The following is a 23,894-nucleotide window of genomic DNA, read 5'->3' as shown; positions in this document are numbered from 1 at the left end:
TCCAGCAGAAGTCTCAGCAGCTGAGTCTGGAGCCGTGCTCTTCTAGCTTTACATGTGCTGCTCTCAGGGACTCGAGAGAGATTCACCTGGAACCACTGTTTTATGCTGATATTTTGATTTTGTTCTTGAACTATGTTGTTAGTCTGACGTCAATCCCACACCTGTTTAAGGACAGTGCTGTGATTATGAATCACCAGGGAGATGCTTCAAGACTCAGAGGGGAAAGGCAAGCTTCAAAATCACTCCTGTGCTGGCAGGTTCAGTTTCCAGTTTCAAGCCTCCATGAGGATGAAAGTCCGACAGGGTCCCAGCTTCATCAGGGTCTTCAGTTCTAACTTCCAGCCCCGAGTGAGGTCAAATCCATGTCTTCTGTTTCCATGTAGGCATCAGAACTCAAGACCACAGGGTGGGCGGGCCAACAGACTCCGAGAGCTTCCACTCACAGTCTTCCCGGCTGACTCCCAGTCCCACCTCCTCTTTTGCTCCTGAGAGAGGTCCCTTATTTTTTTTTAGCACCTGTCAGTGCATTTAAAAGGATATGCATTGTATTTTTTTAATTTTAAAAGTTTGCTTAAATTCCTCTGAAGATTTCGCACATTACTTGGTTGCTGCTGCACGTGTGCTCGGTCATGCCTGACTCTCTGCGACACCATGAACCCACCAGGCTCCTCTGTCCATGGGATTCTCCATGCAAGAAGACTTGAGTGGGCTGCATTTCCTACTCCAGGGGATCTTCCTGACCCAGGGATCGAACCTGTGTCTCTTGCATTGGCAGGTGGACTCTTTACCCTTGCACCACCTGGGAAGCGCCTGTTACTTGGCTAAAACCCTTATAAAAGGGTATGTGTTTTATACTAGAAGGGCTTTCTGATTATCTGAGCTTCTCTGTTGCTGAAGATGAGAACCTAGTGCCCTGTATGTTCGTGTGTATAAAACAAACCGAAGAGTCAGGCGTGAGACATGTCAGGGGAATGGAGGAGGGACTGGGTGGGGTCACCAAAAAAGCTGTCGTGTCATCTATAGTGTGTCTCTTACATATTAAATCATATGTATACACACACACATACAATGTGTGTTGCATACCTACAATTTCTTTTACACAAAATGAAACAAATGTGATATTATCAGCAATGGTTATATAAGCACTGTAATATCCAGTACACTTTCCTCTAGTTTGTTAATTTCTTGAAAGTTAGGAAAAATGAAAGATGCAGAAAAGGATTGGAAAGAAGAATTTGAGAGTGGCACAGCACGCCTGTCTCTAGAGGCAGTCCACGAGCTACCTGCCTGCCCTGTTAGCTGCCCCCTGGGAACCTCTGTGAGGCCCCAGGGGTAGGGGTGGAGGTGGGGGGAGCTGGGCGCCTTTACCTTCTCCTGGTACAGTTTATGAAGCCACTGAGCTGCTTCCTTCTCATCCAGTGGAATCTCTTCCAGAGGAAATCTCCTGTTTCATTAAGAAGATTGAAAGCAAAGTGAATCACCAGATGACATCAAACTGAAACAGGGGAAAGTAATTTCTTGTGCATCAGGAACCTCTGTGAGGCCCCAGGGGTAGGGCTGGAGGTGGGGGGTGGGGGGTGTGGAGCTGGGCGCCTTCACCTTCTCCTGGTACAGTTTATGAAGTCCTGCCTTTTCTATTCAAATCTGACTCTCAATTTCTAAGAACACACAAACATCAAAGTAACTTTCCCTCGAGCAGTGTCCCGTGCCTCGGAGGACGGCGGGGGATCACGGAGGGCCCTGGCAGGCGCTTCAAATGTGCAGGAGCACTGAAGCACTGCACGGAGACACTTCAGGAGTGTCCCCAAGGACAGGAGCAGTGAGCCCCACTGGGAAGGCTGACTGTTCATTAGCCTCAGCAGCAGGTTTGGTCTTTCAGTTCGTCTTTGGATGTGATCATCGCTGAGAGTGTCTTTCATGAGGCAAAGAAAACTTCATCTTTCACAAATGAAATCTACTTGCCTGAAAAGCTGAAGAGATTTTGAAAATTTAATCTCACCTAACAAATGCTGACTTCAATTGGGACAGTGGCTTGTGTACAAATCACATCACCAGCTGAATTACCAGCCCCAGGATGGGAGGTATCTACTTGGTAAGACTGGGACCTCTTTCCAGGGCACTGCAATACCTGAGGATCGCCAGCAGGGGCCGCCGAGCGCACTTAACCAGCGGACCGCGGACACTGCCGGGCCTGACTGCCTATCGCTCGGAGGGCCCAGGGTGAGAGAAGAGACAGGAGAAATTACCACAGCCAGAGGCAAATCTTCTATGTTGAAGGAATATCAACCTTTTTTTTCCTCTAAAAGTTGAGGACTTTGGTTTTTGTGGGTGAAAATGAAAAGAGGATTTTTACAAGAACATGCAATCAGACATCTGACCACACATCACGCAGCCTCCGGGAGACTCCGCTGTGTACTGAGAGGACAGAATAAGACTGCTAACCCCTTAGTAAACAAAACGGTTTATCTCTGTGGACCCGGAAGGTGCGGGGCACTGCAGGAGTCCCCAGACCACACAGAGAGATATCACTTGAAGGACGCATCACAGGCACCACCTCGGGAAGGAAAGGAAGTCAGGAGAGGCTTGTCTGCAGAGAGATGACTGCCCACAGCGTCAAACTCAACTGACTGTTCTCCCCTAACTGCACAGATACCACATACAGGTTCTGTTGTATGTCTGATGTATGAAGCATGAAATATATAAGAATTTTAAATGATGAAATCAATATGAATACTATCTCCTAGAGTCGACTCAAGCCACTTTGAGGATGCTGGCCCCAACTGCCAGAATGGACACAGGAGAGCCTCAAGCCACAGTCCCCATGGCCCTGGCCCTGCCTAATCACAGGCCCCTGGGACATCTTCAGTAGGGGATGGGAAAATGAAGCAAAACTCCACTGGGTCGTGCGAACCTTCACTTGTTTGATTACAGGTATGTGTAATACCTGTATTACAATGGAATATTGCTTTTGCCCAAAACACCCAAACGGTACATAATACAAAGCAGTAAGTTGAACCCTTCCAAAATTCTAAGAATATATCTGTTAAGATACTGAGTACAGCCCCTCGTTTTCTGCAACAAAGGAGAAAAAGAGCAGATTACAGCACCAGTCCTCCCCACTGGAGCTGAATGTCCACGCCGAGGGCGGTGCAGCCTGGGGGCAGGCTTGAGCACCAGTCTGGAGCTGGACCAGGTAGGTCCCCTCTCCACCAACCGCTTTGCCACCTGCTGGCTCTGACCATGGGCATCTGGGACGCCCGGAGCCCCTTACTACCCAGGGGCTAGACCAAGATCTGCCTCGAGGGCTCCCTGAGGAGGACGGGACCTGCCAGGGCCCCAGAAAAATCACCAGCCCCTCGTGGCCACTACTGTGTCAACCCCCCCGCCCCCCCACCAGACTTTGTGGGTGGTTTGTCTTCCTTTCCTGAGGCAGAGAAATGTGGAGGTCAGAGTGTGGCTGTGAGACAGGAATGACCTTGCAACACAACTCTAGTCCCCGACCTTGATCCTTCGTTACAGACATGGATCCCACCATCCCAAGCAGCCCTGTGTTACTCAGCTTGATGTGCCTCTGTATTGGCTGCCTCTAAGCCAAGGGGGTTCAGGCTGGCTAGCACAGAACCTGCCGACTCAGCCCGCGATCAGCCCGCGATCGCCAGGAGAGGGAGGCGGAGGACATGGCCCTGACCCCACCATCACTCCCAGGTGGTCTAGATGGCTGTACACCATGAAAAGGGATCACATGGGCATGCTGCTCAGGATGGGACAGCTTGTCCTTCTCCTGCCTATGAAAAGCCTACTCACTGGCAAGTTTTAGCTCTCTAAAGCCTCTTCCCAAAAGCCTCTGCTCCCTCCACTGGGAGGGATCATGCCTCCCTTGGAGCTTCTGGAACCTTCTGCCTGCACCTGGCGCAGCCTCCTTTGCTCTGTACAGGCCCCATCATGCGCGGGTCCTGGATGGTGGAATACCCCAGCACCTCCACGTGGGGGCGTCCTGGAGAGGGGAGGAGCCGCGCAGAAGGTGCAGGCTGGCTCGGTCCCGGCCCCGCCCCCACCCCCGCCGGCTCCGCCCCACCGGCTCCGCCCCACCGGCCCCGCGCCAGCCCCCGCCTACGGCAGTAGCTCACCTGACACACATGTCCGCCTCGTACTTCTTCCCATAGAGGATCCCCAGCAGAGACGGGTTCTTGTTTCCTCGGAAATTCAGCGTGACGTCGTACACAGCTGTGACTGCAGGGAGGGTGCAGAGGGTGACAGGTGACATCCAGCAGCTTGGCCCATTGTGGCTCTTCACCTGGATGCCCGTTGTGAGGGTTCCCATCTCTCACTGGGGCGTGTAGTTGAGTCACTTGTGTTTAAAGCTAATGTCTGGCTGTTTCCTATCCATCCTATGCTTTGTCCCTTTCTTTGATTTTGCCGTCCTTTTGGATTAACTGGATATATATTTTTTCCTTTATCAGGTTTTCAGTTACATACTTTTAAAAAATGATCACTTTAGTTGTTTTCCATTAACTAGTATTTTATCACCTCAAAAAATGACACAGGAATCTTACAACATGTAAACCCACGAACTCAGATCTCCTTTTAATGCCACTGGCATTCTGTAGCTTACACAGAACTCACTGATTTGGTTTCTGGCAAATCACGGATTTCATCTCCCACTGTGCTGGGAGTGGGGTGGTGGTGGTCAGGGCGGGCAGCTCTTACCTGTGCCGCGGAGGCACTGGACTGCGGTGGTGAAGCCTTTGGTCCGAGGCAGCAGGTGGTACTTGAGGACGGGCAGCCCCTTGGAGGCGGCCACCTCCATGCTGACGCGGTGCTTCTTCTCCGTGAAGCGTGTGCCCTCACAGTACAGGAGGAACTAGGGCGTGGTGGGGGACAAAGGCCAGTTAGAGATGCGTCGGTCGAGTCTGTACACGACTCCTCACAGACAGTGGCAGCGCCGCACTTACTCCCAGGGACTGAAAAGACACTTCCTGGAGAGAAGTGAGACTCGGTGTCCCTGGGTGCCAGCCTCCAGGTGGCCTGTGGAAAGCAAAATCTCCCATCCCTCTGCCTCAATGTGAGTTGTGAAAGTGAAGTGAAGTCACTCAGTCATGTCCGACTCTTTGCGACCCCAGGGACTGTAGCCCACCGGGCTGCTCCATCCATAGGATTCTCCAGGCAAGAATACTGGAGTGGGTTGCCATTTCCTTCTCCACAACGTGAGTTACAGACACCAAATACATAAACAGCCGGTTCACAAATAATTGCCATCAGAGACCAGAAAGAAGAATCACAAAGAACTGATTTCAAACCGATTGATACCGATCATTTCAGATGGCTGTCAGTCAAACTCCAACCAAGGGGCTCAGAAAGGACCCCCCAGGCTCCACTCTGCTCTTGAAGGGTGGCTGCTCTAAGTGCAGTGCAAACCTCCTAGGAAATGAAGTCCACGCTGACCCACAGAACTGCGGCTCACAGGGCTTGTCCTGACACCTGACTCCACAGAACAGCCTGGGGGCCTGGGCAGACTCTCCGCTAACATTCCAGAGGTGCTCCCAACTCAGCCCAGCAGGACCTCCTCTGTGTGGGCCCAGATGTGCGGGGCCCACCTGGGGCAGGTGGAAGCAGGTGGTCTAAGAGGGGTTCCGTAGGTGCATGGGGCGGGGCCGTGGCCCTGGAGCTCAGAGGCTCTTGTTGGCTTTACAACTAACAACCTGGCTGCGTTCCTGATGCCCAAGGTAGCACAGCTTGTGTGGCCTTGCCCCGCTGCCTCACTCACCCACATGTATTCGGGGTAGTTGGCCAAGGACTTCAGGCCTTTGATGACGGTGTCCCGGTCTTCCTCCCACTTCCGTTTGCAGAACACAATCTCCAGGAAGTACCACGTCCAGCCGATGAGGGGCACGTAGAGCAGCTCCCTTTTTGCCAGGACTTTGGAACTCTGAAGAGAGGGGGAGCAGCTGGCGCATTATGGCCACGAAGTCCCCACGGGCAGCTCCCTGCAGGCAGCCCTTAGCACTGGCTGTCATCGGGAGACCCTGGCACTGAGTATGATGCCATTGGGATGGGCAGGGCCCCAGAGTGTGGGTGCCACTAGGTGAGAATCCATGGGCAGATCTGGCCGACGCTGGTAGGCGGGCGCGCGGGCAGGAGGGGAGCCTAGAGGGTATACTGGGCCTTCAGGGCTGCTCCGGCTGCCAGGCTGGGGGCTTGCTGAGGATGATGCCAGGGCCACCACCCACTGGGCTTCCCTGCAGGGGACCCCTCAGCCTTTCTCATTTGAGGCAGCTGAGCCGACGGGGAAGGATTGCAAAGGAAAGGCAGTAACATGTGACTCAGGAGGGAGCCCTGGGGCAGCCTGCAGTCCCAGAACCCATGTGGTCAGCCATGCTCACATGCCTAGCCCAGAGGGACCAGGGGCTAAACACAGAGCAAACGAAAACTCAGAGCCCTGGAGACTCCAGACCCGCCCAGGGAGCCATGCCAGTCCCTCCCTGGGACCCCATGTCGCTCGCCCCACACCCTCCTGGGACCCCTACATTGCTCACCCCCAGCACGCCGAAGCGCTCGCACATGGTCCACCCACAGAGGAAGTCAATTTCAAAGTTGTGGTTGAGGATGATGACTGCATGCTCCTTCCCAAAGGTGTCCACCGTGGCCTGGTCGGTGAACAGGGTGCACTCCGTGCACGACCACCACTCCAGGAGCATGACCAGCTCTGCGGACACATGCGGGGACGTCAGCCAGGTGTAGACCGCCATGCTCCGGCCAGCCCTCCCTCCCTGCTCCCTGATGTGGGCGGGGCTTGCACAGTATCACCCAGATTGGGATTTTCTGCTGGAAATGAGTTTCGATGGTGTGTGTGTAATAAATTAAGTTTTCTAAACCTATAATTACCTCTCTAAGCAAAAGTCAGGGAAGAAGTCAAATGGAAGCAGAAAAAAAGGGGGATTTCCCCGGTGGCTTAATGGTTAGAAATCCACCTTGCGATGCAGGGGACATGGCCCTGGCACACAGCAACTAGAGGAAGCCCGTGTGCCGCAGCGAGGACCCAGAGCAGCCAAAAAAAACCCAGAAGAAATGGAAGAGGAAACCCATTTTAGGTGGATTGTTTTTGGTAATCAACATATCTAAAGGACTTAATTTAAAATATATATTTAAAAAAATCAGATCTTCACTTTTCTTAAAAATCAAATAACCCATTGGATGAGATGGTGAACAAAACATTCACTTGTTAAGAGGATACAGCATCATAATTATATTATTATTATTTCATTACAAGGTATTGAATACCAACTGTATACCAGGCACTCTGCCTATAAATGACATCAGATTCTAGCAGAAACTTGAGTTATTGTTATTATTATTCCCAAAGCTCAGAGAAAAAGTGGTGGAGTTCCAATCTCAGCCCCCAAAACTAAGTCTGGGGCTCTGTGGAAAGTTTCAGAGGAAGCTCCAAAATACAGAAGTAAGTGAATAAAACCAGGGTCCCCCTCGGGGGGGTCTTTGGCTGACACGTGTTAAGCACTGTTACTCTCATCCACACTACTCTTTACAAAGGGCTGAGGTGGACACCAGTATCATCACATACGACTATGGTCTTCACACGTGCTCTGGACCCATGGGGTGGCACACATTGTGTCCCCAGATGAGGTGGCTGGGGAGGCAGTGGGCACCTAGCCAGGCAGTGTCACACCCACCATGGCCAGGCATCCTGAGAAGGGTGGCCTCAGACCACGAAGTGTAGCTCCCAGGCTCAGGATGGATTTCAGAGACCTGTCCTTTGCGTGCTGGACACCAACCTATCGGTTTTCAGAGAGGACCAGCCCTGGGAAGGCTGATGAGGCAGGACAGCCCAGCACTTAGACAGTGGGCTCCTGACCTGCTTCCCTGTTGGCAGGAGACAACTGTGCCTTCTTCAGAGGTTGCCAGGGCACTGGATGGGACTTGGCACGGGGGCTGCCTTCTCCTTCCCGATGAGGGTCCCCACCAGCCCAGACAGAAGTGAAGAGACACACAGCTCCCCCCATGTACTGGGCTCTCAAATTCCTCTTTTACATGAGGTGGGACCGGATGGAAGGCCAGTTCTGAGACGACACCTGCACACTCTCAAACCATGGAGAGGACGGGCCATGAAGGGGTCAGCTCCAGGACACACTCGCCATAAGCTCCATCAAGGGACCAGGGCCCTGAGGAGATGGAGGCCCACCAACAGGGGCAAACTATGCCCCTGGGATAGCCTGGCCACTTCCATCCAACAGTCAAGTTGTGAATAAAGGTCCAAGGAATGGAAAGACAAGAGGTCCTCAACAGACGTTGTTCACGGATGATTTACAGATGGCCAACATGAGAAGATGCTTGGCATCTCTGGTCATCAGGAAAGTGCAGGCCGAAGCCACAGCCAGGCACTGCGTCACACTCACAGGACAGCTGCCATCCAACAGATGGATGACAAATAGCATGTGCCAGCGAGGAACAGAGGGCCTGGGACGCCCAATGCTGCAGGTGGGGATGTAAACAGGGCAGCTGCGTCTATGCTCCAAACAGAGTAACCAGATGACCCAGCAATTCCACCACCAGGAAGATACCCAGTAGAAATGAGAACAGATGTCGGTGTAGAAACTTGAACATGGATGTTCCTGGCAGTGTTATTCACAAAGCCAGAGAGTGGAAACAGCCCAGAAGGGCGACAACTGATGAAGAAATGGGCAGTGCACATCCATACAGGGCAGCATCGTTCAGCCGAAGTGGGGACGTGGGCCTGACACGCAGCAGGACGCAGATGAACCTGGGAAACACGGAGCTCTGAGTGTGGGGAGTCAGACAACACCCACGCAGTGGACGCTTCCATCACGTGGACCACGCAGGACAGGCAAAGCCATGCGGACAGGAAGTAGATTAGTGACTGTGGGGCTTGGTGGGGGAGAGATGGCGGGGGGAACATGGGGAGGACTACTCCACGCTCTAAGTGGGTGAATTTCACTTCCTTATTGCTATTTAAGAAGAAAGAGGTCCAAGGCTAGGCTGACCTGTCCATCTGAAAGCACGGGTGGCTGCTGGGGACTTGCCAATGCCCCCACCCACACCCCCTCCCCAGGCGGCAGGGCCCTGGGGCTGGGACAGACCACGAGCAGCCTGGTGACGGCCTGCTCCTGCACCTCCTCGGCTTCCTTCTGGGAAGCCTCCATGTGTCAGCTGGTCAAGGAAGAGCCGGTGGCTGAGGCTGCTGCCTCTAGAGCAGTTTGCCTGGGAACGAGGAGGTGTCCTTCCTTATCACCGAAAGGACGTTCAACCTGAGGCCTCCCTCTGTGCAGATGTCCAAGTGCACAGCAGAGTCCTGTTAACTGCAGGCTCCAGGCCCTAAGCGGGCTCTAGAACTCACTCCTCTTGGGTAACAGACACTTCCCACCCATCGGACCGCAGCTCGCCACTTCCCCTCGCCCAGCCCCGGCCACCACCATTCGGCTCCGCTCCCCCGAGCTTGGTTGTGTGGATCCCTTGAAGGAGGAATCAGGCAGTCTTGGTCCTTCTGCGACTGCCTGGTTTCCCTCCATGTCATGCCCTCCAGGTTCATCCATACTGTCACAAACAGCAGGATTTCCTTCCTCTTAAATAGTACTCCATTGTCCAAATGGACGGCATTTTGCTTGTCCGTTGGTCTGTTGATGGACGTGGATGCCATCTCCACATCCTGGCTACTGTGAACAAGCCATGCTGAGTGTACACCCTCACCTGGCAGCACTCAGGACCCGGGCCTTTCTGGCCAGAACAAGAGGTCTGGCCCAGGTGGGGGCCGCGAGGAGGAACCAACTTTTAGACAGACAGACCCAGGCAGCCCTCGGGAGAGTGGGTCTAGCAGAGCTGCCTGTGGAAAGGCGGCGTGTTGAGGATGCTCTGTCCCACCAACGGCCAGCATGGCCACCAGGGATTGAACCTGGGGCACAGTAGCTAAAGTGCTGAGTCCTGACCATTGAATTTTCCCTTCAGGAAAATTCTCAGCCACCATCTCCTCCAACAGTGCTTGTCCTTATTCACTCCTCAGGGACAGAGTCCAACACCCGTTTCATAGACCTGCATGCTCTCATTACCTCCTTTAGCTCCTGTTTCCTATTCTTCATCTTGTCACTCTACTGCAGTCGGGGTGAGCTCTTCATATTACTGTCCAGTCCACCCACTTGCTTACTAGCTGTGTCTAATCTGATATAAGATTCACTAAGTTTTTACTGTAAAAAATTATTATAATTACAATTTTCATGCATAGAAGTGCTCCTTGATTCTTCTTCAAATCTGGGGACTTTGGGTAGTCTTTTGTCTAAATCTTCCGTTGTATGTTTATTGTTTTGAGTTCATATATGACTTGTTTCAGTCTATGTGATTCTACTGAATTAGAGACTAATTCAGGCCAAAAGCACATTTCTGTTTGCCTCTGTTGACCCCATGGGCACTGCCAGTCTGCGCATTTCAGCAAACTTTCAAGGTCCTGGCTGAGACCCAGCCCGTCTCTTGGAGCTGCCAAGGTGGGGCCCTGGGAAGCAGTGCTGATAGCCCATCTTAGTACTCTCTTCTGCGGAGAGGCAGGGGTGTGGCTGAGGGATTTCCTTTATTTACAGCCTTAAAAAAGCCAGCTTTACTCAGAGTCTGGCTGTGCGGAAGTGCTTTGACTTGAGAACGCTACTGCCAGTGGAGGCTGTGATTTTCACAAGTCAGCATTTGCCCTTTGGGCATGCACCCATCTGCCCTGGTGACGCTGCTAAGTGCTCTGCATGGCAGTATTTCTAATTCTCCTTCTCACACACAGGAAGGTGGCCTTTTATTTAGGAAAAAAGCAGCTGGGAACTGAAACCTTCGCCTGTTTATGGCTGGAAGCATGGGCGGGGCTGCTGTCCCCTGTTGGGGGCACGCACACCTGGGCTTGGACACCCCACTGCCTGCTCAGCTGCCCTCCTACACTGGGGAGGGGGAGGTCTCGGGGGCAGCTGCACAGACTCACCGTTTCCCATAGGACATAAAATGGGTACTACCTGCTCTTCATTGTAGAAGAAAGGTGTTCTTATGCTAAGTAAATTGTAAGGAAAAAACAGCAGAGTCCCTCCCATCCCCACTCCCAGGACAGCCCCATTTTCTGTTCTGACTTCCACACTTTAAAGGAGGGACGGCCACACGCCAGTGCAGACACATCACACGTGTCTTTAAAAGTAAATCATGGTAGCACCTCTGTACTTTGTTTTTTAGCTTCTGTTTTCACCTAAAACTGTATCTTGAACTTGGTTCTCTATACCAGGAAAGAGAGAGCCCCTGCTGGTCTTAGAGGCTGTGTGGGCCTCCATCCAGTGGACACACCACAGTTAGTGGGCATTTTGGCTGCTCATTTTTATATTAGTTAATATAAACCTGGAAAAATGAATATATCTGTGCATATACGTACTTTTATAGATATATTTCTGGGTTACATTCTTATTCGGCGGAATAATTAGGGTCAAAAAATAGAACTGTTTAAGTTGCTGATTGTTACGGGTCCAAAGAAGTGCCTGGGAACCCCAACCTGCAGTGTGTTCCCCTCGCCAGCCGTGGGTCGTCACCAAGCTTCCTAGTCTCTGACAGATGAGGGTGACTACACACCCAAATGCACGCACATCACAAGTGCACACAGGTAACATCTGTGCATGCCTAAACATTTAATTAAGAGACAGGTAGGTCCTTTTTCTTCAGAGAGAGATGCTGAAGTAATTACATGTGATAACAGGCCACTCGAGGGGAGTGCTCCAGGCCTGGGGGCTGGAGGCCTGTGACTGCCGCGTGCCGGCAGGCGTCGGGCCTACTCATGGTGCGCTGACACGGTGCTTGTTTTCAGGTATCCAGGGTACCGTGTGAGACCACATGGAGCCACCGTTCTGTGGGTCCAGAGGCTCGGGTATGGGGACATTGCATGGTTCAGCCCAGTGAAGGGCTCAGGCTGAGCACCGCATACATTCCTCGGGCCAGGAGAGGCCCCCTAGTTCCCGGCTGTGGAGCCCACGGCCATCTTGTTTCATCGTCACAAGCACTAACCCCACGGAACCCTGCACTGGCTTGTTTGGGGTTGTCCAGCAGAAAGGTGGCTGTCCTTGTCCCAGACCCCTCCCCCCGCCATGCCATGCCCACCGCAGGCAGCACTCACGGCTCCAGAGCGAGTAGGCGAGGCGGCAGTTCAGCCGGCGGTACAGCTGCTTGTTCACGGGCCAGAGGACCAGCGTGCAGAGCTGGATGGAGTTGATGACCAGCCCGCTCACCACGAAGACGAAGCCGATGAGGAGGTGCACGACGAACTGGGTCTTCAGGAAGGCGAGCAGGCCCATGGCCACAGCTCAGTAGCGAGTGCAGGGTCCTTCACTGAGAATGGCCGTCCTGCAAAGACAGGGCAGCGGTTAGGAGGGCGCAGGGACCCCAGCGTGAGGGGCAGCGAGTGGAGAAGGGGTCCACAGTGGTCTCGCCAGAGCCCAGATCCGCGGCTCCCACAGCACCCTCAGGCCCTTCCCTCCTGAGAGTGACGGATGGACGTGTGGGGTGGAGGGGGAGCTGATACATGGTTCACACAGGCACCACGCACACCATATACACACACACCCCATGTACACACGCACCAACACCAGGAACACACACCATGCACACACACACACCATGCACACACACATACATACCACGTACACATACACACTACATATACACACACCATGCACATACCATGTACACACACACCACGTACACACACACACCATGTACACACCCACACACCACACAAACACCATGCACACATACACACCATGTATGTACACACACACACCACACACACCATGCACACACCACATATACACACACCACGTTCACACACATACCATGTACATATACACACACACCATGCACGCACACACACACATACACGCACACACCACACCACACACACACACCATGTACACACACACACCATGCACATACACACATGTACACACACCACATGCACACACACCACACATGCCAAATACACACACAACATGTACACACACATACCATGTACATATACACACATGTACACAAACACCACATACACACAGCATGTACACATCCACACACCACATACACCACACATACCAAATACACACACACCATGTACACACACACATCACGTACACACCATGCATACACACACCACATACACAAACACCATGCACACACCACATATACACAATACACACATACCAAATACACACATACCATGCACACACCATATACACATACCACATACACACACCCTCATATATACAAGAAAGAAAAGACTAGAAAAATGCATACAAATATCAATAGCGATTGGCTTCCCAGGTGGCACTAGTGGTAAAGAACCCGCCCACAGGAGATGTAAGAAACACAGGTTCAAGCCCTGGGTCGGGAACCCACTCCAGTTACTCTTGCCTGGAGAATTGCACGGACAGAGAAGGCTGGTGGACTACAGTCCATGAGGCCACAAAGAGCTGGGCACGGCTGAGACGACTGAGCGCAGCACAGCACGTTATCTCTAGCTAAAGCCATGATAGGTAATTTTTCTTTTCTTGTTTTAGCATTTTATTTAAAAAATCAAAACTACACATGAAATCACTATAAAACATTCAACTAATGCCTTTTAACTCACAAGCCGTTGTGGACTTTTTTAGCTGAAAAGCTTTTGTTTTGGTCTAAGGTGGAAGGGGTGACCCCCAGGAACCCAGTCAGCTTCTCCCCCGCTTCCCTTCAACAGCAGTTTGGTTTCTTGGTTTCAAACGTGAAACCAGAAGCTCACATTTCACGGCTGTACTTGTTCTGTGAGCAGCCCTGAAATCCCCCTGTGGACAGAAGCAACAGAGCTGGGCATAGGACAGCTGGCAGCCGCTGGCCGCCGCTCCAGGTCCTCCAGAGAGGTGCCCACACTCTGGGGTGAGGGTGGAACAGGCTTGGCAGGCCTCCAGGGTGGGCCATGCCAGGCTGTCCGGGGCACAAGCGGCTCCACTGCTGAGTGGGAGACCAGGCCACATGACTCTAGAAGGTGCCCTCCGTCTGCCCTTGGGTGCCAAGTGGCTGCATGAGGGTGTGGGGGGGTGAAGTCTGCGGCCACGTGGGGGGACACTAGGAGGACAAGGAAGGACCCGAGGCCGGATGCCACCTTCTCCATCAACGCCCCCTTCCCCGTCAATGCCCCGCCTCCCAGTCAACACTCCCCAACTCCTGCCAGCACCTCCTGGCATTCAGGCACTGGATCAGTCTTCCTTTTCTAAAGGTTCACATAAAGAGGCACACAGGGTATCCATCTGTGGGCCCAGCCCGGCTGCCATCCAGCCTCTGGTGGGAGCACCATCTCCAGTTTGTCCGCTCACCTGTGCACCTGCTGATGGCAGCAGGTGTGCAATCTCTGGCCCCACACTTTCCCTGCAAGCCTCTGCGTGGACACAGCCCTCCGCTCAGGAAGCCATTTAACACCTGCCAGTCCCAGTCCAGCCCCTGAATTTCTGGTCAAGGACGTCCATCCACAGAGGCCCTATGAGCCACACCTTTTTCTTGGACTGGCTGCTGCAAGTGCTCACCCCTGTCTGGAATGGCCGCCCACCCCCTTCCGGGAACTCTGGTTGACCAGGAGTTGACCGCCCCCCTGCTGCTGGCCACTGGCCTAGATTGTCAGTCTGTCCCCAGTGCCTGGATGTGGGCCAGACCCTGTTCTAAGGAGCATCAGCAGTTGCAGTTCAGGCCCCCCACCCACCCACCCCCATGAGAGCACAGAGTGGCCACCATCTGTTTAGGCATCCCTGCCTCTCGCCCACCACCTCTGGGCCACCCGGGCCTGAATGCTTTAATAACACATCAGTCACATACACTAACCTGGGGGGCCTTCGATGACAGTGGGCTTACCAGCCCCGCCCCCTGCAGAAGAAAGCCTGTTGCCCATTCAGCTCACACCCTCCCCAGCTCCCCCCAAGGCCTGCAGGCCGGCAAGGGGGAAAGCATCAACTCTGCAGCCCCCAAGAGCACTGGCTTGTGCCTGCCCCTTGAAAATATTTTCAAAACTATATATATATCACAAGACTTCCCTGGTGATCTGCTGGTTAAGACTTCCTTCCAATGAAGGGGGTGCAGGTTTGATCCCTGATCAAGGAGTTAAGACCCCACATGACTCATGGTCGAAAAACCAAAACATAAGCCAGAAACAATGTTGTAACAAATTCAACAAAGACTTTAAAAATGCTCCACATCAAAAATATTAAATAAAAAAAATATATCACCAGACAAACTATAAGTCGATTTCTACATTTTTAAACCCAAGTTTAAATATGCAAGGGGTATAAATTCTGGTATATTGTGAAGTTTCACTTTTTAAATATACAGATCTGGACTTCCCTGGTGGTCCAGTGGTTAAGAATCCTCCTGCCAATGCAGGGGACTCAGGCTCGATCCCTGGTCCAGGAAGATCCCACACGGCATGGGGCAACTAAGCCCACAGGCCACAACTACTGAAGCCTGTGGGCCTAGAGCCTGTGCTCCGCAGCAAGAGAAGCCCCACAAAGAGAAGCCTGCACACCGCAACTAGCGAAAGCCCACACACAGCAACAAAGACCCAGCTCAGCCAGATGAAAAATACATACATACACTTAAAGGAAAGCCTAAATATATAGATCTTCCTTAACTTACAACAGGATTACATTTCAATAACCCCACCATAAGTTGAAAATATCATTAAGTTGCTGCTGCTGCTGCTAAGTCACTTCAGTCGTGTCCGACTCTGTGCGACCCCATAGACGGCAGCCCACCAGGCTCCCCCATCCCTGGGATTCTCCAGGCAAGAACTGGAGTGGGTTGCCACTGCCTTCTCCGTCATTAAGTTGAAATACGTTTAATACACCTAACTTCCCAAACATCACAGCTGAGCCCCACCCACCCACCTTAACTGTGCTTGGAATGCCCACATTCGCCTACAGTGGGCCAAATCACCTGACACAAGGCCTATTTTATAACTAAGTGCTGAATATTTCTTGTGATTTACTGAATACTGTACTAAAAGTAAAAAACAGGACAGCCATCTGGGTCCAGCGCGGGTTGTTCACCCGCGTGATGGTGGGGCTGACGGGGCTGTGGCCACCACTGTCCAGCATCAGAGAGAGGGCCTGACCGCACGCCCCCAGCCCAGAAGGTTAAAATTCACAATCTGAAGTATGGTTTTCACCCAATGTGCATTGGAAAGTCCAAAAATCATGATCTGAATCACCATAAGTCAGGGACTTCTTTCTCTTAAGTGTGGACGGTGGGATCGAAATGCCACTGTGACTTGATAGCCACCACCCCCATACATTTTCAAAATACAAAAAAAGCAAGCTTTTCTTTAAAAGTCAAGAAATGCATTCCATTTTCTCCTTGATTTTGTATTTCCACTGTACCTCCTCTACAGAAACTTATTAGAATATAATTTATTATGATTGAAGTCTTCTACCAATCACATTAACCTAACATTATATAACAAAAATACATATGAATATTTAAATTTAATTTTTGCATTTCATGTTTATGGGCTAAATTTAAATTTTTCTTCTGGAATATTTGATGAAAATGCACTCTGAAACAGTTCAGCCTATTTTTCCTCAGAATCTGGGCATTTGACTGACCATAAAATACCATGATCATATCTGAGAAATTTAACCCCAACATAAGCATATTGTTGAATATCCCATCTGTAGCCCAGTTTCACCCACTGTCCCCAAACCACCTGTACCACTTCTTTCCATCCAGGCCCTGGTTGAGGGGTGGTGGGACATTCGATCACATGCCCCTGTTCTCTGACCTAACCCCCTTGCCCACCCACTTGAGAGCCCGGGCCAGCTGTCCTGATGTCTACAGGACATCCCTCTACAGGATGTCTGGCTGTTCCCTCGTGACTGATTCAGGTTCAGAGTGTCGCTGGGGGCTCTGGCTGCACCCACCAGCGCACTGCACCTTCCCGTCCCTGCCACCACCTGGTAAAGGCAGGGCCACCAGGAGTCTGCAGGAAGAAGTTCAGCTTACTGGGCTGAGCCCACCATCTGATGGGAGATGCTGAGTTAATAGCCATCTCCAACCGCCTCTGACCCCACAGTTTCAGTCAACGCCTCCTCCTGCCTAGCTCTTATTTCACGGGCCAAGCCTGTTCTGATCCAGAACCGCCCCCCTGTAATGGATGCTGTAGGGACCATGCCTGCCTTTGTGATGTGCTTAGCCTAATGACACAAGCGAGATGCTTCAAACCACAGCAATACACAGCTCTTTCACTGAGGCTGGTACGTGCTTTTAGAAAACACATGGTGTGTCCTGGAATAAAAGAATGCATGTAGGGTAGAGAACATGAGGCATAACAGGTATCCATTCATCCCCTAATGCCCCCAGAAAGAAAAAAAGTCACTCAGTTGTGTCCGACTCTTTTTGACCCCATAGACTGTAGCCTACAAGGATCCCTCATCCACGGGATTTTCCAGGCAAGTGTACTGGAGTGGGTTGCCATTTCCTTCTCCGGGGGATTTTCCTGACCAAGGTAACCACTAATATTCCATAAAGTTTTAAGATAAACTATAGTGGGAGGTGGGAGGGAAGTTGAGAGGGGACAAATGTATACCTATGGCCAAGTCACGGTGACGTATGGCAGAGACCAACACAACACTGTAAAGCAATTATCCTCCAATTAAAAATAAAATATATTGGCACCTTTTCATTAATTCTCAGATGCTGTTGCTGAGCTGGAGAAGAAACCTGAGCCTAAGTCCTTCACTGGATAAGATTTAGGTTGCTCCAGAAGCCTGGCACCTACATAGCCCAGTCCTGAGGGGTTTGTGGTCCCGTACAAGCTGCCAGGACCCCACCTTCTCAGGGCAGGGGAGGGGCTGCATTCACGCTCCCCAATGGGGAGACACAGGGTAGTATTGCCCCTCACTCGGGAGAAGAGGCGCAGAGCAGAGGTGGCCAGGTGGGGAGGGGGCGGGGCCAGGGGCTCCGCAAGGCTGTGCTTACATGGTTCCAGGGCAGGTGAATCCCAGACAGACTCTAACCCCAGCCGCCCAGGAGTCGCCGGAGCTCTGATACAGCAGGGAGGGCTGGGAGCCGAACCAGACTCTCCTCCTAGCCCCTGCCCCGCCCCAGGCCCCTGGCTCACAAGCAGGCCCCTTGTGGTTCTGACACCACCCCTCCAGGGTTATCCCACTATTTCTGAGCCTGGGGTTCCCGTGGCCACATTGCTCGGGGCTCAGGGTGGTAAGGGTGAGAGCCAGAGCCAGGAGTACCGGGACCAGCTCACCACCATGCCCAGAAGGGCCCAGCCCACTGACCACTGCCAGTCCTGACGTCAGCATTCTGTTACGAGTGAACTGCATCCCCTCACAAGGGTGTGTTGGGGTCCTAACCACCCCCAAGCACCCCAGCGAGTGGCTGTGTTTGGAAATATGGTCTCAACAAAGGCAGTCAAGTTAAGCGAGGTCACTAGGGTGGGTCCTAATCCAATCTGACCAGCATCCTTTTAAGAAGGATGACCACAAGAGCACATGGGGGAGGCAGCCTCCACACGCAGCTTCTCCCTTCACAGTGCCCAACACCCTGGCCTTGGCCTTCCAGCCTCCAGGACAGGAGAGCTGATGACTGCTGTTTAAGCCCCTGGCCTGTGGTGTGTGTCACGGTCCCCCCAGCAGAGGAACACACCCATGACAAACATTCAGGCCTCATTCTCAGATCCTGCAATGCCCATGCCCTGCTGCCCAGGAGGCCCAGCCTCACCCTGCTCACACCCCCTGCACCAGCCTCAGGCACCACCAGATGCTCGTCAGGCTGGTACTGGTCCCTTTGTCTCTCTTCCTCGTGAACTAGCCAGTCAGGCGGCTCGGCCTTCAGATTTCCCTCCCAGGCACCTCTGCCCCCCTCCCCCCCACCATTTTTCCAACAAACCCTTCCCACAGAAACTGAAGTTGAAGTCTCCAGCCTGCTCTTTCCCACACCACCCAGATAGCTGCTCTGCTCCCTGCAGGGAGGTGAATGCCTCTCTGCATGTGGATGACCACTTTTCTACTCACACACAAGGGCCCACGCCTGCCCTCCAGCCTCTGCCAATGCAGTCTACTCTGACAGTTGGAAGAGCGGTGCAGACAGGAAACTGCAGCCCCAGCCTCTAGCATCCAGTGCCGCCCCATGGGCAGGCATCTGACTCTGTGCGGGGGCAGGAACTGGCCAGCGCTGGGGGCACCACTTCAGCTGCCCTGCTGCCCCATTCCTGATAAGAGCTACAGTAGAAGGCTGGCAGCCTCATCCTGCCCTGCTGGGGCAGTCTGTCCTGAGCAGGGCTGACCCTGAGCACAGTGGTTAGTAAAGGGAAAAGACATTAAACACGCCAAAAGTGCCTCATTTTTGTGGTTCTAGATAGGAAGTCTGGGTTACAGGATTAAAAAGAGCTGTTTAGTTATATGCAATCCAAATTCAAAGCCCACGATGAAAGGGAACCAAGGCTGTTACCTTCCCTTCTTCCTTCTTCCTCTTCCTCTGTCCCATCCACTCACTTACCATCTACCCACTCACTCACCCATCTATCCATTATCCATCCATTCACTCATCCCTTCATCCATCCATCTACCTATCCATCTATCCACCATCCATCCACCCAGCCATCCATCCATCCATCATCCATCTACCCATCCAGCCATCCACCCACCCATTCACCCAGCCATCCACCTACTTATCCATCTACCAATCCATCCACCTACCCACTCATCCACCCATCCATCCACCTACCCACCCACCTACCCATCCATCCATCCACCCACCCTGCCATCCACCCATCCATTTACCAATCCATCCACCTACCCACTCATCCATCCACCCACCCACTCATCCATCCGTCCATCCACCCATCCATCTACCAATCCATCCACCCACCCACCCATCCACCCATTCATCCATCCATCCATGCACCCACCATGCCATCCATCCACCAATCCATCCCCCTACCTTGCCATCTACCTACACACTCATCCATCCATCATCCATCCATCCATCCACCCATCTAGCTATCCATCCATCCATCCACCTATCCATACTCTGCCATCTACTCATCCATCTACCCAGCCATCCACCTACCCAGCCATCCACCTACCGACTCATCCATCCACCCACTCATCCATCCATCCATCCACCCTGCCATCCACCTATCCATCCATCTACCCTGACAGCCAGCCAGCCATCCCACCTACCCAGCCATCCACCTACCCACTCATCCATCCATCATCCATCCACCCATCCACCCACCCACTCATCCACCCATCCATCCACCCACCCTGCCATCCACCCATCCATCCATCTACCAAGCCATCCACCCACCCACTCATCCATCCATTCACTTATCCACTGGCCCCACATTTGAGTGCCTATATGCAGAGCAAACAGAGCAGACCTGGTCTGCTATGAAGGTGCAGGACAGAAAGGCCATGCTGGCTGACTGCTTGGGGGGTGGGTTATGCTAGGGCAAGCCTTACATTTTTGTTTTGCATGTTGATAGTTCTGTTGTTTCCAGTCAGGAAATACTGGAGGAAAAAGTCTATGAACTGGACCGACTATTCGAAACAGAGGACAGTAGAGAGATACCATCTCAGATATTTTTAAGTTATCCTAAGATAATTTAGATGGCAAATTTGCCAACTAATTTTATCTTAATTTGGCAAATAATCTCAATTATTTACTGTTCTGAACACAACCAAAACCAAGAATAAACCCCATTGCTTTCTTTGCAGCTGGCCAGGGTACCAGGGAGGCAGAACCCTCACTCACAACAGATGCCTTAGCTCCTGGATGGGCTCCTCCTCACTCTCGCTTTTAACACAGCTCGGACACACAGGACTGGGTGGCCTCCTGGCCCACAGCCAAGCCGAAGTGCCAGATGAGAAAAGGAGGGGCAGGGGGCACTGGGGGCAGGCATCCTGCTGACGGCAGCACAAGGGCAAAGGCAAGCCCGCAACCTGAGACGGCACACCTCGGAGGGCGTCCGGTGCGGGGCCAGCTCGCAGACCCAGCGGACCCATGGTGACATCACAGATGAGAACATAATGCAGCAACTGTTGTCCACGGTGACCTTGCCCTGGCGCCAGGGGCTGTGTCACGGTCACCATGGCACTGAAGGCAGCTGGGGATCAGAGGAGGCACTTTCACAAGTCCAACAAAAAGTTAGATTAATCCTAGTTTTGAGATTTAATGGGGCTGGTTTCAGTTCTTGGGTAAATTCACTTACAGGGACCACCTTATGTTTCAATAAGGCTGAGAAATTCGATGTATTTCTTTGCTAATAATCATCTGTTGCTGGTCCGACCCTCATCAGGATATGAAATCACCAAGACACCTAAGAACTGAAAAGGAGAGTGAAACCAGCAATGTCTGCAGGTAGAAGGTGTATGCTGTGTAGACTCGAGAGAACCCACTGTAACCAAAGTGCTGCTGGAACCAATAAGTGGTTACGGTCATGTTGAAAGGAATAAAACCAATACAGTGCCTGAAGTCAATGTTCTACTGATAATAGTGTTCAATAACCTGCTGCTGCTGCTGCTGCTAAGTCGCTTCAGTCGTGTCCGACTCTGTGCGACCCCATAGATGGCAGCCCACTAGGCTCCTCCATCCCTGGGATTCTCCAGGCAAGAACACTGGAGTGGGTTGCCATTTCCTTCTCCAATGCATGAAAGTGAAAAGTGAAAGTGAAATCGCTCAGTCCTGTCTGACTCTAGTGACCCCATGGACTGCAGCGCACCAGGCTCCTCGGTCCATGGGATTTTCCAGGCAAGAGTACTGGAGTGGGGTGCCATTGCCTTCTCCACAATAACCTGCTATAACTGAAGTGATGAAGAGGCCCAGTACAGAAGTTTGTTTATTTCTGACTTAACAGATTTCAGGCCACTGGTCCCAGATGGTCATTTGGGACAATGGAGCAACCTAGGAAGCCATGCACTGAAGATGCAGCCCGGCAGCTCCAACTCTGTGGTCATCCAGGGCCCAGGGAGCCTGGCAGCTCCTCCCCCCCCAAGGTCATCTGGGGCCCAGGCAGCCTGGCAGCTCCACCTGCTGAGGTCATTTGGGGCCCAGGGAGCCTGGCAGCTCCACCTCCTGTGATCATCCAGGGCCTAGGTAGCATGGCAGCTCCACCCCAGTGGTCATCTAGGGCTCAGGGAGCCTGGCAGCTCCACCCCCTGTGGTCATCTGGGGCCCAGGCTGTTGGGAGCTCTGCCATCTTCAATGCATGTCTCTCTGGGCTGCTCTGTAGTTCCTCTCTAGCAAAAAGGAATAAAATTGGAATTTCAGTACCAGGGATTCCCTCTAAAGCAAGACGGGTGGCAACAAGTGCTCAGTGACCAGAAAGACACAGAGCCCTGCTGTACGTCCAGGCTGCCAGCAAGCACGGCCAGTGGGCACACCTCCAGGTGAACACACAAAGACAGAAGACACAGTGGAGAAGGCCCTGGGTACCTCTGCGATAAAAAAAGATGGAAAAAAAAAATGAAAATACCTACTCACAAACTTCAGAAGAAATAAACAGAGCTCATACGCGTAAACCTTAGGACCAGAAGGAGACGAAAGCACAACTAACCAAATGGGAAGATGCCGTGCAGTAGGGCAACAGTGCCCCCTGTGCTCACACCCAGTAAACCAGCACTGCTCCCCCATCAAGATGTGGGGGTCTGCTCCCCGGCCCCTGGAGCCTGGGCTGGCTGCAAAGCTCACCCCTAAACAGAATGGGGTGACATCCCATCCTGAGCCTGGGCCTTCAGAGGCCTTGCAGCTTCCCTGCACCCTCCAGGCACCAGGGGAAGAGACTTCATCTAGCCAGCTGGAAGGTGGGCCCACAGGGAGCAAAGATGGACCCACGGCCCCAGGCAGGCTGCCAGCTGACTGCAGCTACCCGAGACCCCAGGTGAGACCAGCAGCAGACCGCCCTCCTGGGCATAGCCCAGAGCGCTGGCCCACAGAATTGCGAGATAAGAAAATGGTGGTTGTTTTCAATCGTGACTTTTTGAGGTGGTTTGTTAGATAGTAACACATAAGTAACACATAAGCCATGCTTTCTAAGTTAATTTACAGATGTAATCGAACCCTAAATGGAACACCAAGAGGTCCTCTCTCCCTCACCCCTGGAACTGGAAATGCTGACTCTATGGTCCACATGGGAAAACAAACAGCAAAGAAAACCAAACAACCATGAAAAAGAACCTGGAACGGCCTCAAGGTACCATCACGTATGACGAAGCCTCTGCTCTTCAGGGTGTGTTCCCGGCCTGTGACCAGACATCAGGCCAATGACACAGACCAACAGCCTGGTGGGCAGTCGGCTAACAAGGAGGGGCCTCCTGGAGCCCTAGGTCGCCTCCCCTCCTGGGCCAGACGACCCTGCAGTTGCCAGGGGGAGACCAGACAGTCGAGTGTCCTGAGTGTTGCTACCAACTAAGCAGATGACGCAGAACATGTCTCACATGACATCTCACACGGCAGACTTTCCTTTGCACTTGCCTTTAGGCAAACTTGCATTTCTACTGCGTGTACAATAAAGAGGATACAAAGTTAACCTAAAACCATCACTGGGCTCACGAGACTCTTGGTGTTCTGTATCTCTCAACCAAAGGGGTAAGAAAAGTACCACGAAAGGATATATTGAATGGCTCCTTCAGGCTTCCGTAACAATCCTCCCCCACCCGAGAGCTCTGCCGTGGCAGCAGCGCCCATCCTTGGGCCCAGGAGGGGACTGCCAGCCCCAGATCTAAGCCATAAAGGTAACCTCACCCCCAGTTTGAGCGACTGCTCCAGGGATGGGCGTGGGGCCATCTCAGGAGCATGAAGGGATCCATGTGAGGAGGAAGGACCTCTGCTGCGGGCAGTGGCATTGG

At 52.5% G+C, this 23,894-nt stretch overlaps 1 protein-coding gene across 3 annotated transcripts in view; it reads right to left on the bottom strand.

Annotated features, from left to right (window-relative positions):
• The window catches only part of AGPAT3 (1-acylglycerol-3-phosphate O-acyltransferase 3), an 89,048-nt gene that overhangs the window by 9,400 nt on the left and 55,754 nt on the right, over nt 1–23,894 (bottom strand). For all 3 annotated transcript variants that reach the window (XM_070376853.1, XM_070376845.1, XM_070376851.1), the window contains 6 exons: nt 12,143–12,369; nt 6,534–6,703; nt 5,765–5,926; nt 4,708–4,861; nt 4,128–4,230; nt 1,369–1,444 (listed from right to left, as the gene is read on the bottom strand). In XM_070376853.1, coding sequence (XP_070232954.1) covers nt 1,369–1,444; nt 4,128–4,230; nt 4,708–4,861; nt 5,765–5,926; nt 6,534–6,703; nt 12,143–12,320 — 843 coding nt within the window. In that variant the 5' untranslated portion in view covers nt 12,321–12,369. The remainder of the gene's footprint in view (nt 1–1,368; nt 1,445–4,127; nt 4,231–4,707; nt 4,862–5,764; nt 5,927–6,533; nt 6,704–12,142; nt 12,370–23,894) is intronic.

This window comes from Bos mutus, chromosome 1 (assembly GCF_027580195.1).
Source record: "Bos mutus isolate GX-2022 chromosome 1, NWIPB_WYAK_1.1, whole genome shotgun sequence".
Taxonomy (NCBI): Eukaryota; Metazoa; Chordata; class Mammalia; order Artiodactyla; family Bovidae; genus Bos; species Bos mutus.
Note: the sequence above shows the minus strand (reverse complement) of the source record. Positions and strands in the feature narration are given on the sequence as shown.